General features: G+C 44.7%; 1 protein-coding gene and 1 pseudogene across 4 annotated transcripts in view; one reads left to right on the top strand and one right to left on the bottom strand.

Annotated features, from left to right (window-relative positions):
• The window catches only part of LOC110283822 (ATP-binding cassette sub-family A member 17), a 108831-nt gene that overhangs the window by 92463 nt on the left and 4156 nt on the right, over positions 1-12212 (bottom strand). For 3 of the 4 annotated variants that reach the window (XM_021149346.2, XM_021149349.2, XM_029471709.2), the window contains exons 2-3: positions 1319-1406; positions 214-475 (exon numbers count right to left, since the gene is read on the bottom strand). In XM_021149346.2, coding sequence (XP_021005005.1) covers positions 214-475; positions 1319-1372 — 316 coding nt within the window. In that variant the 5' untranslated portion in view covers positions 1373-1406. Of the gene's footprint in view, positions 1-213; positions 476-1318; positions 1423-12212 lie in introns of all 4 variants that reach the window. The other variant, XM_021149347.2, reaches the window with a different exon arrangement.
• LOC110283970 (NADH dehydrogenase [ubiquinone] 1 beta subcomplex subunit 6 pseudogene) lies at positions 4212-4701 on the top strand (annotated as a pseudogene).

Raw genomic sequence — 12212 nt, 5'->3', positions numbered from 1 at the left:
TGACAACCTCCGAGTTCAATGTTAAATCCCCGGGACCCCTGGGTGGGAGAGAAATGATGCTGGCAAGATGTCCTCCACCCTCCACTCATGCGCAGGGCATGCACACATACACACATCCCATACTCACATTCACGAGAAATAAATGTAATAAGACACGTAGGGAAACAAAAAGAAAAGGTAGAAATGCCCACCCTATGCCATCTTATATCTGACCTTCAAAGTCAACAGCAAAGGTTTGCTCCACCACTTCAGTGACAGCTTTTAAGGTTTCACTTTTGGAAGGGATATAAGCCAACCGAAATTTACTTTTCACAGGATAGTTATGGAAGTATACTGGCAGTAAACTGACATCAACTGCCGGGTAGCTGGTAGATGGCTTCTTTCTTGGCATACTATTCAAACGGAGATACAATACAATTGCACAAAACAGTAATGGCATCAGCATTTCCAGGAGAGTTATCAGAGTCTTCCGCCTCTAAAACAGAAACAACAGCTGTGGTAAGGGCAGACAAACCCAAGTGTAACCACCTACCTGTCAAGTGTCTACTTCAGACCCTGGGCTGGACAGAACTTCTTACTACTTTCTTGGCATGTACAAAGCATGATCCCCAGTGTTGAATAAACCAAGAGTTTTGAAGGCAGAAAGATCAGAAACTCAAGGTCATCCTTGGCTACTTAGGAAGTTCGAGCCCATCCTTTGATGTATGAAACCCTACCTCAAAAAACAAACACCTTTATTCCGATCCTCTCGCCTCCCTACACAAAACTCAGACGAGGGGGGAAAAAAGCAGACTGGGAGCAAGCGTCTCTGTTTAGCTCTTCTAGACCATTAGTGGCTTAGACATCACAACAGGGGCTGCCTGAGAATTAACTGAATTACTTTGTGAACAGTTTTTTACAAACGAAGTTCATTATTGCTCAACTCAATCTTAGTGACTGTGATGTCAAGCGGAAAGAACCTAAAATCACTTCAGGTACAGGCTTCTGGGTGTGCCTGTGGGGATTACTGTCTGTTCATTGAGGTGAGAAGACTTGCTTACTATGAAAAGAGCTATTCTCTAGCTAGGCTCTCAGACTGGCCTTTGCTTCCTGTCAGCGTAACAGCACCAGCAGACTCAAACTCCTCCCACAGTCGCCTTCTCCCCTCAGTGCTTCTGCCTGTAAGCCATGACCCAGAGCATACCCTCTCTCTTTCACGTTGCCTTTTGGCAGGGGTGTTTTATCACAGCGACAGGAAGAGAAACGAAGACTGAAACTTTCTTAACTATGCAGCTATTCCCGAGGACCCACATCTTCCCCGCGGTAAGCATTTCCTTACCTTTAAGATGAAATTCTTCCAGAGAAGGAGTTTTAACTTCTTCAACACCGCCATTTTTTCTTTTCCCAGCTGAAGAAGAAGCTCAACACTAGTCAGGAAACAAACTGAGAAAATGTTAAGAAGTAGTCTTTCAGCTAGACTCAGTCAGTGGCGCACACCTTTAATCCCAGCACTTGGGAGGCAGAGGCAGAAGGATCTCTGGGAGTTCAAAGCCAGCCTGGTCTATATAATGAATTCCAGGACAAGAGCCACACAGTGAGACCCTGTCTCGAATAAACAAAAAAGGCACATTCCTTTCACTCTTTATTAGCTTTCTTCTTGTGGGCTTTTGGAACACCGTCAAGTTACTTTTCTTTTTCCCTATTGTTCCTTCTTGGCCTTTCTGGGCAGACCCTTCCTCCTCTCCTCAGCCTGTAAACATTAAGGTACTACAGAGCTCAGTCTCTGGACTCCTTTCCATGCCGACAACACTCACTCCACAGATGACCTCACTCTGCTTTGATGGACTCCGATATGTTTGGACAATGTCTACTTTCATTCTCTAGCTTGGACTTGACTCGATTTCTTGTCCCAAATATTCAAGTGCGGGATATCTGTCCCACCCCTACCGTGTTTTACCTCAAAACAGACCTGGCCCACTCATGGTCCTCCTAAAACAAGTCATGCTGCTGACCACTTCACCTCAGCTCATGTCACCTCCCGTCTTAGAGGTCATTTATTATGGTGATCTCTTCTGAAGTGTAAATGTAGGTTGTCACAAACCTATTTGTCCATCTTTGGGATATTTCCAGAATTTGATGCCTTTCACCCTTTCACCCCCTTGATTTTTTTTTCTCCAGCCCAAAGATTTATTTTTCTTATCTGTAAGTACACTGTAGCTGTCTTCAGATGCACCAGAAGAGGGCATCAGATCTCATCATGGATGGTTGTGAGCCACCATGGGGTTGCTGGGATTTGAACTCAGGACCTTCGAAAGAGCAGTCAATGCTTTTAACCGCTGAGCCATCTCTCTAGCCCTACCCCCTCAATTCTTATCATTCCTTGCCCTGCCTGACTTTTTAAAAGAGCCCTGGCAGCACAAACACGGCGTCTGATCTTGCCATTTTGCAACTTATTTTCTGTGCAATGACAAGAACAACAGAGTTCAAGTCAGATCGCCTACACTCCTTCACCACAACCTCCATCTGCTTTTCATGTTTATTTTTCTTCTTAGCATATTTAAGCAAAGAAATGTTCTTTATTTCAGGACTGGGGAGATGGCTCAAGAAATGGCTCAGTGGATTAAAAATTTGCTGTGGAAAATGCTTGCAAGACCTGAGTTCAGTCCTCAGTGCCCATGTGAAAGTCAGGCATGGCAGCACATGCCTGCCATCCTTGCACTGGCGGGGCAGAGGCAGGCCGATAGAATGAAATATATAAGAATTGGCTCCAAGTTCAGTGAAAGACCCTGCCTTTAAAAATGAGATGTGTGGACGAGAGAGGGTTGGCTTAGCACTTAAGAGTCCATCCTGCTTTCCTGAGGACCCAAGTTCAGTTCCCAGCATCCACGTGCAGCAGTTGACAACGGCCTGCACCTACAGCTCAAGAAGATCTGACATGCTCTTCTGGCCTCTGCAGGTACTCAAACATGCATGTACATACGTACACATACACACACACACACACACATACCACAGAGGGAGGGAGAGGGTGAGGAAGAACCAGCCAGACACATATAAATAATAAAATAAATATTGAAATAGGGTAAAGTACTTAGGAGGTGCCACTATAACCAGCTATACCTATAGTAAAAACAAACAAACAACAAATGAAAAAACAACTGGGTGGTGGCGGCACATACCTTTAATCCCAGTACTCTGGAGGCAGACAGATCTCTGGGTTGAAAGCCAGCCTGGTCTACAGAGTGAGTTCCAGGTCAGCCAGGTTTACACAGAGAAACTTTGTCTCAAAAAACAAAAAACAAACAAACAAACAACCTTCAAATCATCGTATTGGTTTTGTCTTACTATAATGGAACTTATGAGAATAAGTATTTATGAGGGGGGAAAAGAGGTTTACAGCTTTGGAAGCTGAAAGTCCTCATAGCACCAAGCTCTGGCTGTGTCAAGATTTGGCAGTGGTCCCTGTTGTAGGCAGCTGGGCGCCTAAAAGATGGCACCAGCCTCCAGTACACCGTCGCAGTAAACAATGCCACTGCGCAGGCGCTAGCCCGAATCTGGCGCCAACCCCTCCTGAGTGGGTGCATACAAATCAAAGTGCCAGCAGACTGACCAATCCCAGGAGGACACATAGCTCTCCCCAGTGCTGGGGTATATATAAGGAGTCCTCCCGGGGTTTCCGGGGTTCCCGTAGCAGCGAGGTGTTCCTGAAATAAAAAAGGCTGTTGAGAAGAATCCGACCGTGTTGCATTTTTTCTTGCTGGACGAGGTGAGCGCAACAAATTGGTGGCCGGCATGGGGAACCGAGGATCTCGTGGATTCAGAACTCTTTAGCTGAGGAACGGCGGTATCGGTAAGTCTCCCAAATTGATCCCTGGTTAAAAGGAGGGATATGTTTTTCTCGCCCGTAGACCTAGTCTCAGTAGCTCTTAGTGGTTTTGTTTCGTTTTTTGTAATTTCTGGCCTCTGCTTTTGTATGATAGAAGCAGTTAAGGCAGGTCAGAAAATTTTCACGGAACAACAAGAAAGTATGTCAGAGGAAGATAGGAAACACATAAGTAAAAGAAAAAAAGGGGGCAAAAAAGAGAGAGAAAAGGAAAAGGGAGAAAAGGCAAATTCAAAAGGAAAAGGAAATAATGAGAAAGGAAAGGAAATAGCAAAAAGATATCCCTCATTAAAAGACTTAACAATAAGTTCAGCAAGTTCTGACTCCAGTGACTCAGAGCTTGATAAAGATGAGGAAGCTGCACACGCCGGATGAGAAGCTGCGGCTGCAGCAGCTGCGGGAGCTAAGGAGATGATGGCTGAAGGACCAGGAGCTGAGTCCCCGGGAGCCTGTGTTGCCCCCGCGCAGGATGTGGCCCCTGGAGCAATTCTGGGATAACTTTTTGCGGGACGGGGCCGTGTGGAAGAACATGGTCTTTAAGGCGTACCGCTCCAGTCTCTTCGCTGTTTCTCATGTGCTTATACCTATGTGGTTTATTCACTATTACATCAAATATCATATGGCTACTAAACCATACACCATTGTTAGCTCAAATCCCAGGATATTTCCAGGTGATACAATTCTGGAGACTGGAGAAGTAATTCCACCAATGAGAGATTTTCCTGATCAACATCATTGAAGAGTCCTTAAAAACTTAACAGACTTGTATAACAGCACAAGTATGTTCCTAAAATGCTGTATTTACTGAATCTGTTTCCTGGAAAAGTAATTAATAAAGCTTATTCTCAGAGTGTTTAAAAAAAAAAATGAGGAAGCTGACCTAGAAGAGGAGGCAGCTCTGTATGAGAGGGATAGGTACAATCCAGATTGGTCATACAAAACCAATCCTTTAAAAAGGGGGGGGGGGGGTCGACTGACAAAAGAGTAAAATCGAAAGTGCCGACCGCTCCACCTCTTAACCCTGAGTATACAAGAAAAAAGGAATCCACAAAAGCTGGTAAACAGGTACCTCATTGTGCCCAAAGGTTTGGAAGGAAGCTGAACTGACTTTTCCTGTCTTCTTAGATGGCCAGGGACGACGGTATCATGAGCCAATAGATTTTAAAACTATTAAGCAACTGGCTGAGTCAGTCCGTACCTATGGGGTGAGTACAGCTTTTGTAGTTGCACAGGTCGGGGCACTTGCTAGATATTGCCTCACCCCGGGTGACTGGAATAATATTACTCGGGCTTGTTTGTCGTCCGGACAGCATTTAGACTGGAAGTCCTTGTCCTATGAATATGCAAACAGTCAGGCAGCAGCAAATTTAGTCACAGGACAAGATCCTCAGAGACACTGGGATGCAGACATGCTTCTAGGTTTAGGACGTTTTGCTTTAGATCAAACAAATTATCCTGAAGCAGTCTATGCCCAAATAAATGAGATAGCTACCAAAGCCTGGAAGGCATTGCCGAACAAAGGCACAGTCTCAGGCAATCTTACGAAAATCTTGCAGGGTCCCACAGAACCATTTTCAGACCTTGTAGCATGCCTCGTTGAAGCAGCCACTAGAATTTTTGGAGACCCTGATATAGCTATGCCTTTGGTAAAACAGCTAGTGTATGAGCAATGCACTAAGGAGTGTAGAGCAGCTATTACACCCTATAAACATAAAGGTTTAGAAGTTTGGATGAAGGTTTGCAGAGAACTAGGGGGCCTGTTAACCAATGCAGGCCTGGCGGCAGCTGTGGCACAATTGGGTAGATCTAATAATGATACTTGTTATAAATGTGGCCAGAGAGGACATTTTAGAAGACAATGCCCCGAAAATGAGAAAAGGACTCCATTAGATAAACCTAGACAGTCAGGAATATGTCATAAATGTAGAAAAGGAAAACTTTGGGCTAATGAGTGCAGATCAACAAAGAACATAGAAGGCCGACCATTACAAGCAGGATATGGTGGCACTAGGCCAAAAAACATGTAAGGAGCCGCCTTCACATTCGCCATTACAAGATGGCGCTGATGGCACTGGCACCTGTGTTCTAAGTAGTAAACAAGCAAGCTGCGCATGTGCCGGGGTAGCTTTCCACGCCATGTGCTCTGCCTTTCCCGTGACGACAACTCCGGCTGATGGGCTGCAGCCAATCAGGGAGTGACACGTCCGAGGCGGAGGACAGTCCTCCATAAAAGGGAGGGGGCTCCGCCATCTCTCTCTCTCTCTGGCTCTCTTCTCCACTGGCTCCTGATGGGGTAAGTAATAAAGTTTGTGCTGCAGAAGATTCCGGTTGCCCTGAGCGTGTTCTTACCAGGGGGACACAAAAAGCGCGGGCAATAAATGGTGCCGAAACCCGGGAGCTACTACATCACGGAAAAAGAGCGGTTAATGAAGTGTTCCCGGAAACAGACTGTTGAGAAGGATCCGGTGTGGGTTCAGAACTCTACAGCTGGGGAACTGTGGTAATAAAGTGTTCCCGGAAACAGACTGTTGAGAAGGATCCGACGTAGATTCAGAACTCTTCAGCTGGGGAACGGATGCGCGTTTGTTACAGCTTTACAAGGTATGTCTGGTCTTAAACTTTCTCTAGTGTTAAAAGCCCTTTTATTTCTTTTCACATGTCAACAAGTGGTTAAGGCAGGGTGGAGAATTCTGGACAAAATTCAAGACAGTCTATCAGAAGTAAAGCGGGGAGAGAGAGCAGAAAAAAAGAAAAAGCATGGCGCGCGAAATAAGTATACAGGCCTTTCCACGGGTCTTGAACCCGAGGAAAAGTTAATGTCAGGGAAGAATACCTGGGGAGAGATTAGAAGGAAAGAGAAAAAAAAACAAAGGAAAAAAGAAAAGTTAATGTCAGGGAAGAATACCTGGGGAGAGATTAGAAGGAAAGAAGAGAAAAGAGATGAGTTTAAAGAGCCAGTTCTTAGTAGCTGTGAATCAGATGAAAAAATTAGCCCTTCTGAGAAAACAGACTTGGAGGAGGAAGCAGCTCGTTATGAGAGAGAAATTCGAGCTTTTAAGTCAAGAAAAAAGCCAAAAGCGGCTGGCAAAGGCCAGCTTGCTGCTTGGCCTCAGGGCATTCGGCTTCAGGGTCATAGTGCACCTCCGCCCTATGCGGAGCCCCCGCCCTGCATAGTGCGTCGGCTGTGTGCAGAGCAGCAGTGCGCAGACTCGTTCATTCCAAGAGAGGAACAAAGGAAGATGCAACAGGCATTTCCGGTCTTTGAAGGAGCCGAGGGTGGGCGTGTTCACGCTCCGGTAGATTATACACAGATTAAAGAGCTTGCCGAATCGGTCCGTAAATATGGAGCCAATGCTAATTTTACTTTGGTGCAGTTAGACAGGCTTGCTGGCATGGCACTAACTCCTGCCGACTGGCAAATGATTGCAAAAGCCGCTCTCCCCAATACGGGCAAATATACGGAATGGAGAGCTCTATGGCAAGAGGCTGCACAAACGCAGGCCCGAGCAAACGCTGCTGCTTTGACTCCAGAGCAGAGAGATTGGACTTTTGACAGGTTCAAACCCTGGCAGCCACATCTAATGATTGGACAGTTTTAGTTACCTCCTTTTCAGGACAAATAGATAACCATTATCCAAAACATCCAATTTTACAGTTCGCCCAAAATCAATCTGTTGTGTTTCCACAAATAACAGTAAGAAACCCACTTAAAAATGGGGTTGTGGTATATACTGATGGATCAAAAACTGGCATAGGTGCCTATGTGGCTAATGGTAAAGTAGTATCCAAACAATATAATGAAAATTCACCTCAAGTGGTAAAATGTTTAGTGGTTTTAGAAGTTTTAAAAACCTTTTTAGAACCCCTCAATTTTTTAGAAGTGGCTGGAGTGATTAAGCCTTCCAGTAAAGTTGCCAATATTTTTCAGCAGATACAATTAGTTTTGTTATCTAGAAGATTTCCTGTTTATATTACTCATGTTAGAGCCCATTCAGGCCTACCTGGCCCCATGGCTCTGGGGAATGATTTGGCAGATAAAGCCACTAAAGTGGTGGCTGCTGCCCTAACATCCCCGGTAGAGGCTGCAAGAAATTTTCATAACAATTTTCATGTGACGGCTGAAACATTACGCCGCCGTTTCTCCTTGACGAGAAAAGAAGCCCGTGACATTGTTACTCAATGTCAAAGCTGCTGTGAGTTCTTGCCAGTTCCTCATGTGGGAATTAACCCACGCGGTATTCGACCTCTACAGGTCTGGCAAATGGATGTTACACATGTTTCTTCCTTTGGAAAACTTCAATATCTCCATGTGTCCATTGACACATGCTCTGGCATCATGTTTGCCTCTCCTTTAACTGGAGAAAAGGTCTCACATGTGATTCAACATTGCCTTGAGGCATGGAGTGCTTGGGGGAAACCCAAACTACTTAAGACTGATAATGGACCAGCTTATACATCTCAAAAATTCCAACAGTTCTGCCGTCAGATGGATGTGACCCACCTGACTGGACTTCCATCTAATAAAACAGAAAGGGGGAGTCGAGGAGGCTCTACCCCGAGTACCAAGAGTGTCTGTGTCTACAGCACTTTTTACACTCAATTTTTTAAATCTTGATTCTCATGGCCATACCGCGGCTGAACGACATTGTTCAGAGCCAGATAGGCCCAAAGAGATGGTTAAATGGAAAGATGTTTTAAATAACAAATGGAAAGGCCCGGATCCTATTTTGATAAGATCCAGGGGAGCTGTTTGTGTTTTTTCACAGAATGAAGACAACCCATTTTGGATACCAGAAAGACTCACCCGAAAAATCCAAACTGACCAAGGGAATACTGATGTCCCTCGTCTTGGTGATGTCCAGTGCGACAACAACAAAGGGAAAGCAGCGTTGGGAGATACAGAATTGGACGGCTAAATTTGAACAGACCCTTTGAAAATTGAGACTTGCCCCATGCACTTGGACCTGTCCCTGACCTAAGGACTATCTTTTCAACATTTTCCTTCTTTAAAGAATGGGTGGGGGTGGAATTATTTGGAGCTGTTCTTTGCTGTGGATTAGTGTTGCTTCTTTGATTGGTCTGTAATCTTAAGGCCCAAATTAGGAGAGACATGGTGGTTATTTCCCAGGCGCTTGCAGCACTAGAACATGGTGCTTCCCCTGATATATGGTTATCTATGCTTAAGCAATAGGTCGCTGGCCACTCAGCTCTTGCACCCCACGAGGCTAGTCTCATTGCACGGGATAGAGTGAGTGTGCTTCAGCAGCCCGAGAGAGTTGCATGGCTAAGCACTGCAGTAGAAGGGCTCTGTGGCATTTATGAGCCTATTCTAGGGAGACATGTCATCTTTCAAGAAGGTTGAGTGTCCAAGTGTCCTTCCCCCAGGAAAAACGACACGGGAGCGGACCAAGACCCCTTTGGGTGATGAGCCTGGGAGGAGGTTTTGTGTAAAGCCCCTATTTTACACACTGGGGATTTGACCTCTATCTCCACTCTCATTAATATGGGTGGCCTATTGCTCTTATATAAAAGAAAAGGGGGAGATGTAAGGAGCCGCCTTCACATTCGCCATTACAAGATGGCGCTGATGGCACTGGCACCTGTGTTCTAAGTAGTAAACAAGCAAGCTGCGCATGTGCCGGGGTAGCTTTCCACGCCATGTGCTCTGCCTTTCCCGTGACGACAACTCCGGCTGATGGGCTGCAGCCAATCAGGGAGTGACACGTCCGAGGCGGAGGACAGTCCTCCATAAAAGGGAGGGGGCTCCGCCATCTCTCTCTCTCTCTGGCTCTCTTCTCCACTGGCTCCTGATGGGGTAAGCAATAAAGTTTGTGCTGCAGAAGATTCCGGTTGCCCTGAGCGTGTTCTTACCAGGGGGACACAAAAAGCGCGGGCAATAAAAACAGACAACGGGGCCCATGTCCCCAGGGCCCTCAAATATATGGGGCTCTTCAGAAAGACCAGACGAAACCTTGGCTGTCTCTCTGTCATCCGAGAGACCACAGAGAGCCACTACTGGCTCCTCAGGATTGGACCTCCACTCCACCACCAGACTCATATTAACCCCACAGATGGGGGTACGACCCATAGATACAGATTTTAAAGGCCCCCTTCCCAAAGATACTGTAGGACTATTGCTTGGCCGCTCATCTTCTGCTTTAAAAGGATTACAAATTACCCCTGGAGTGATTGATCCAGATTATACGGGGGTTGTGAAAATCTTAGTGGCCTCCCCCAGTGACATTTCAGCTATCTCCCCAGGAGATAGAATTGCTCAATTATTACTGATGCCAAGTTTGCATAAATATTTTCCAGCAAATAATAAAATAAAAGGAGAGAGTGGACTAGGTTCTACAGGTTCTCGGTTCACTTTCTTATCAATGGAATTAGGTGATCGCCCCATGTTAACTTTGGAAGTTGAAGGACGATCCTTTCTGGGGTTGTTAGACACAGGTGCGGATCGCAGTATTATCTCCGCTCATGATTGGCTGTCAAAATGGCCTTCGCAAACATCATCTCAAAGCCTCCATGGTCTAGGTTATGAGACTGCTCCCCTTATAAGTGCTACGGAATTGACTTGGAAAAATGAGGGAAGTAAGTCAGGGAAATTTTTTCCTTATATTGTGGATATTCCTGTGACCCTATGGGGTAGGGATGTCTTAACCAAAATGAATCTTAGACTAACTAATGAGTATTCCCCACAAGCCCGAGAAATTATGTCTAGTATGGGCTACACTCCAGGAAAAGGGTTAGGAAAGTCATTACAAGGCATGACTAGGTCAGTGCCTGCAAAGTTCAAACAAGATAAAAAGGGATTGGGTTTTTCTTAGGGGCTGTTGAGGGTGGTATACCCATTACTTGGAAAACAGAGGAGCCTGTATGGGTTCCTCAATGGCCTCTTTCCTCTGAGAAATTAGTAGCTGCCAGAGAATTAGTAGAGGAACAATTGAAATTAGGACATATTAACCTTCCCAGTCACCTTGGAATACACCCATATTTGTGATTAAGGAAAAATCAGGCAAATGGAGGCTCCTGCAGGATCTTCGAGCCATTAATAATCAAATGCAGATTATGGGCCCCATACAGAGGGGTCTGCCCCTACTTTCTAGTTTGCCCAAAGTGTGGCCTATTATAATCATTGATATTAAGGATTGTTTTTTCTCTAATCCCCTTGCATTGTGTGACAGTGAGCGCTTTGCCTTTACTCTTCCTTCTGTGAATAATGAAGAGCCTGATAAATGGTATCAATGGATAGTTTTACCTCAAGGGATGGCAAACAGTCCTACTATGTGTCAACTTTTTGTAGGAGAAGCCCTACAACCTGTCCGTGATGCATTCCCAAAATTAAGGATAGTACATTATATAGATGATGTCCTTCTTGCCTCAAAGAATAAAGAAAGTTTAGATGAAGCCTATATTAAGCTAGTAAAAGAATTAGAAATGAAACAATTATTTATAGCTCCTGATAAAGTTCAAATGGGAAATTTAGGAGAGTTCTTGGGTGCTCGAGTTACTCCACATTTTATTACACCTCAAAAGATAGAATTACGTAAAGATCATTTAAAAACATTAAATGATTTCCAGAAATTGCTAGGTGATATAAATTGGATTCGTCCATATATGAGGCTATCAAATTTTGAATTAATCCCTCTTTTTGATATATTGAAGGGCGATCCACAGCTTTCATCACCTTGTGCTCTCACCCCTGAGGCCCGAGTAGCATTAGAAAAGGTAGAAAGGTGTTTAGAAAAGGTCAAGCTGTATAGATGGAAAGAAGGAGAGGACATCCTCCTATGTGTTTTGAAGACATTCCGTCCGTCAACCAACAGGAGTGTTGTGGAAGTCAGGTCCTCTATTGTGGATTTATCCTCATGTGTCTCCCAATAAAACCCTTGAATATTTTCCCATTGCTGTAGCTCAATTAGCGATTTTGGGCATTAAATCGTGTATTCAACATTTTGGAGCACCCCCTCAGAAAATCATTACACCTTATAATGCTAAGCAAATACAGATCCTAAGTTCTTTGATAGATGATTGGGCCCTATTGCTCTGTAGTTTTTATGGGGAATTAGATAATCATTATCCCAAAGATCCTTTGCTACAATTTTTTAGTGAACATCCAGCGATTTTCCCCAAAGTCACAGCATCTAAACCCATATCGGGTGCATTGGATATTTATACAGATGGTTCTAAAACAGGTGTTGGTGCCTATATAGTTAATTCTCAAAAACCCGTTCTTTTTCAATACAATTCTGGTGCCCCACAACTTACTGAATGTAAAATTGTGTTGGAAGTATTCAAAGCTTTTAAGGAATCTTTTAATCTAGTCTCTGATTCGGCTTATGTAGTA

Source organism: Mus caroli, unplaced genomic scaffold (genome assembly GCF_978045245.1).
Source record: "Mus caroli unplaced genomic scaffold, Mus_caroli_1 scaffold_18, whole genome shotgun sequence".
In the NCBI taxonomy this organism is placed as follows: domain Eukaryota; kingdom Metazoa; phylum Chordata; class Mammalia; order Rodentia; family Muridae; genus Mus; species Mus caroli.
The sequence above is the reverse complement of the archived record's forward strand: the minus strand, read 5'-3'. Positions and strand labels throughout refer to the sequence as shown.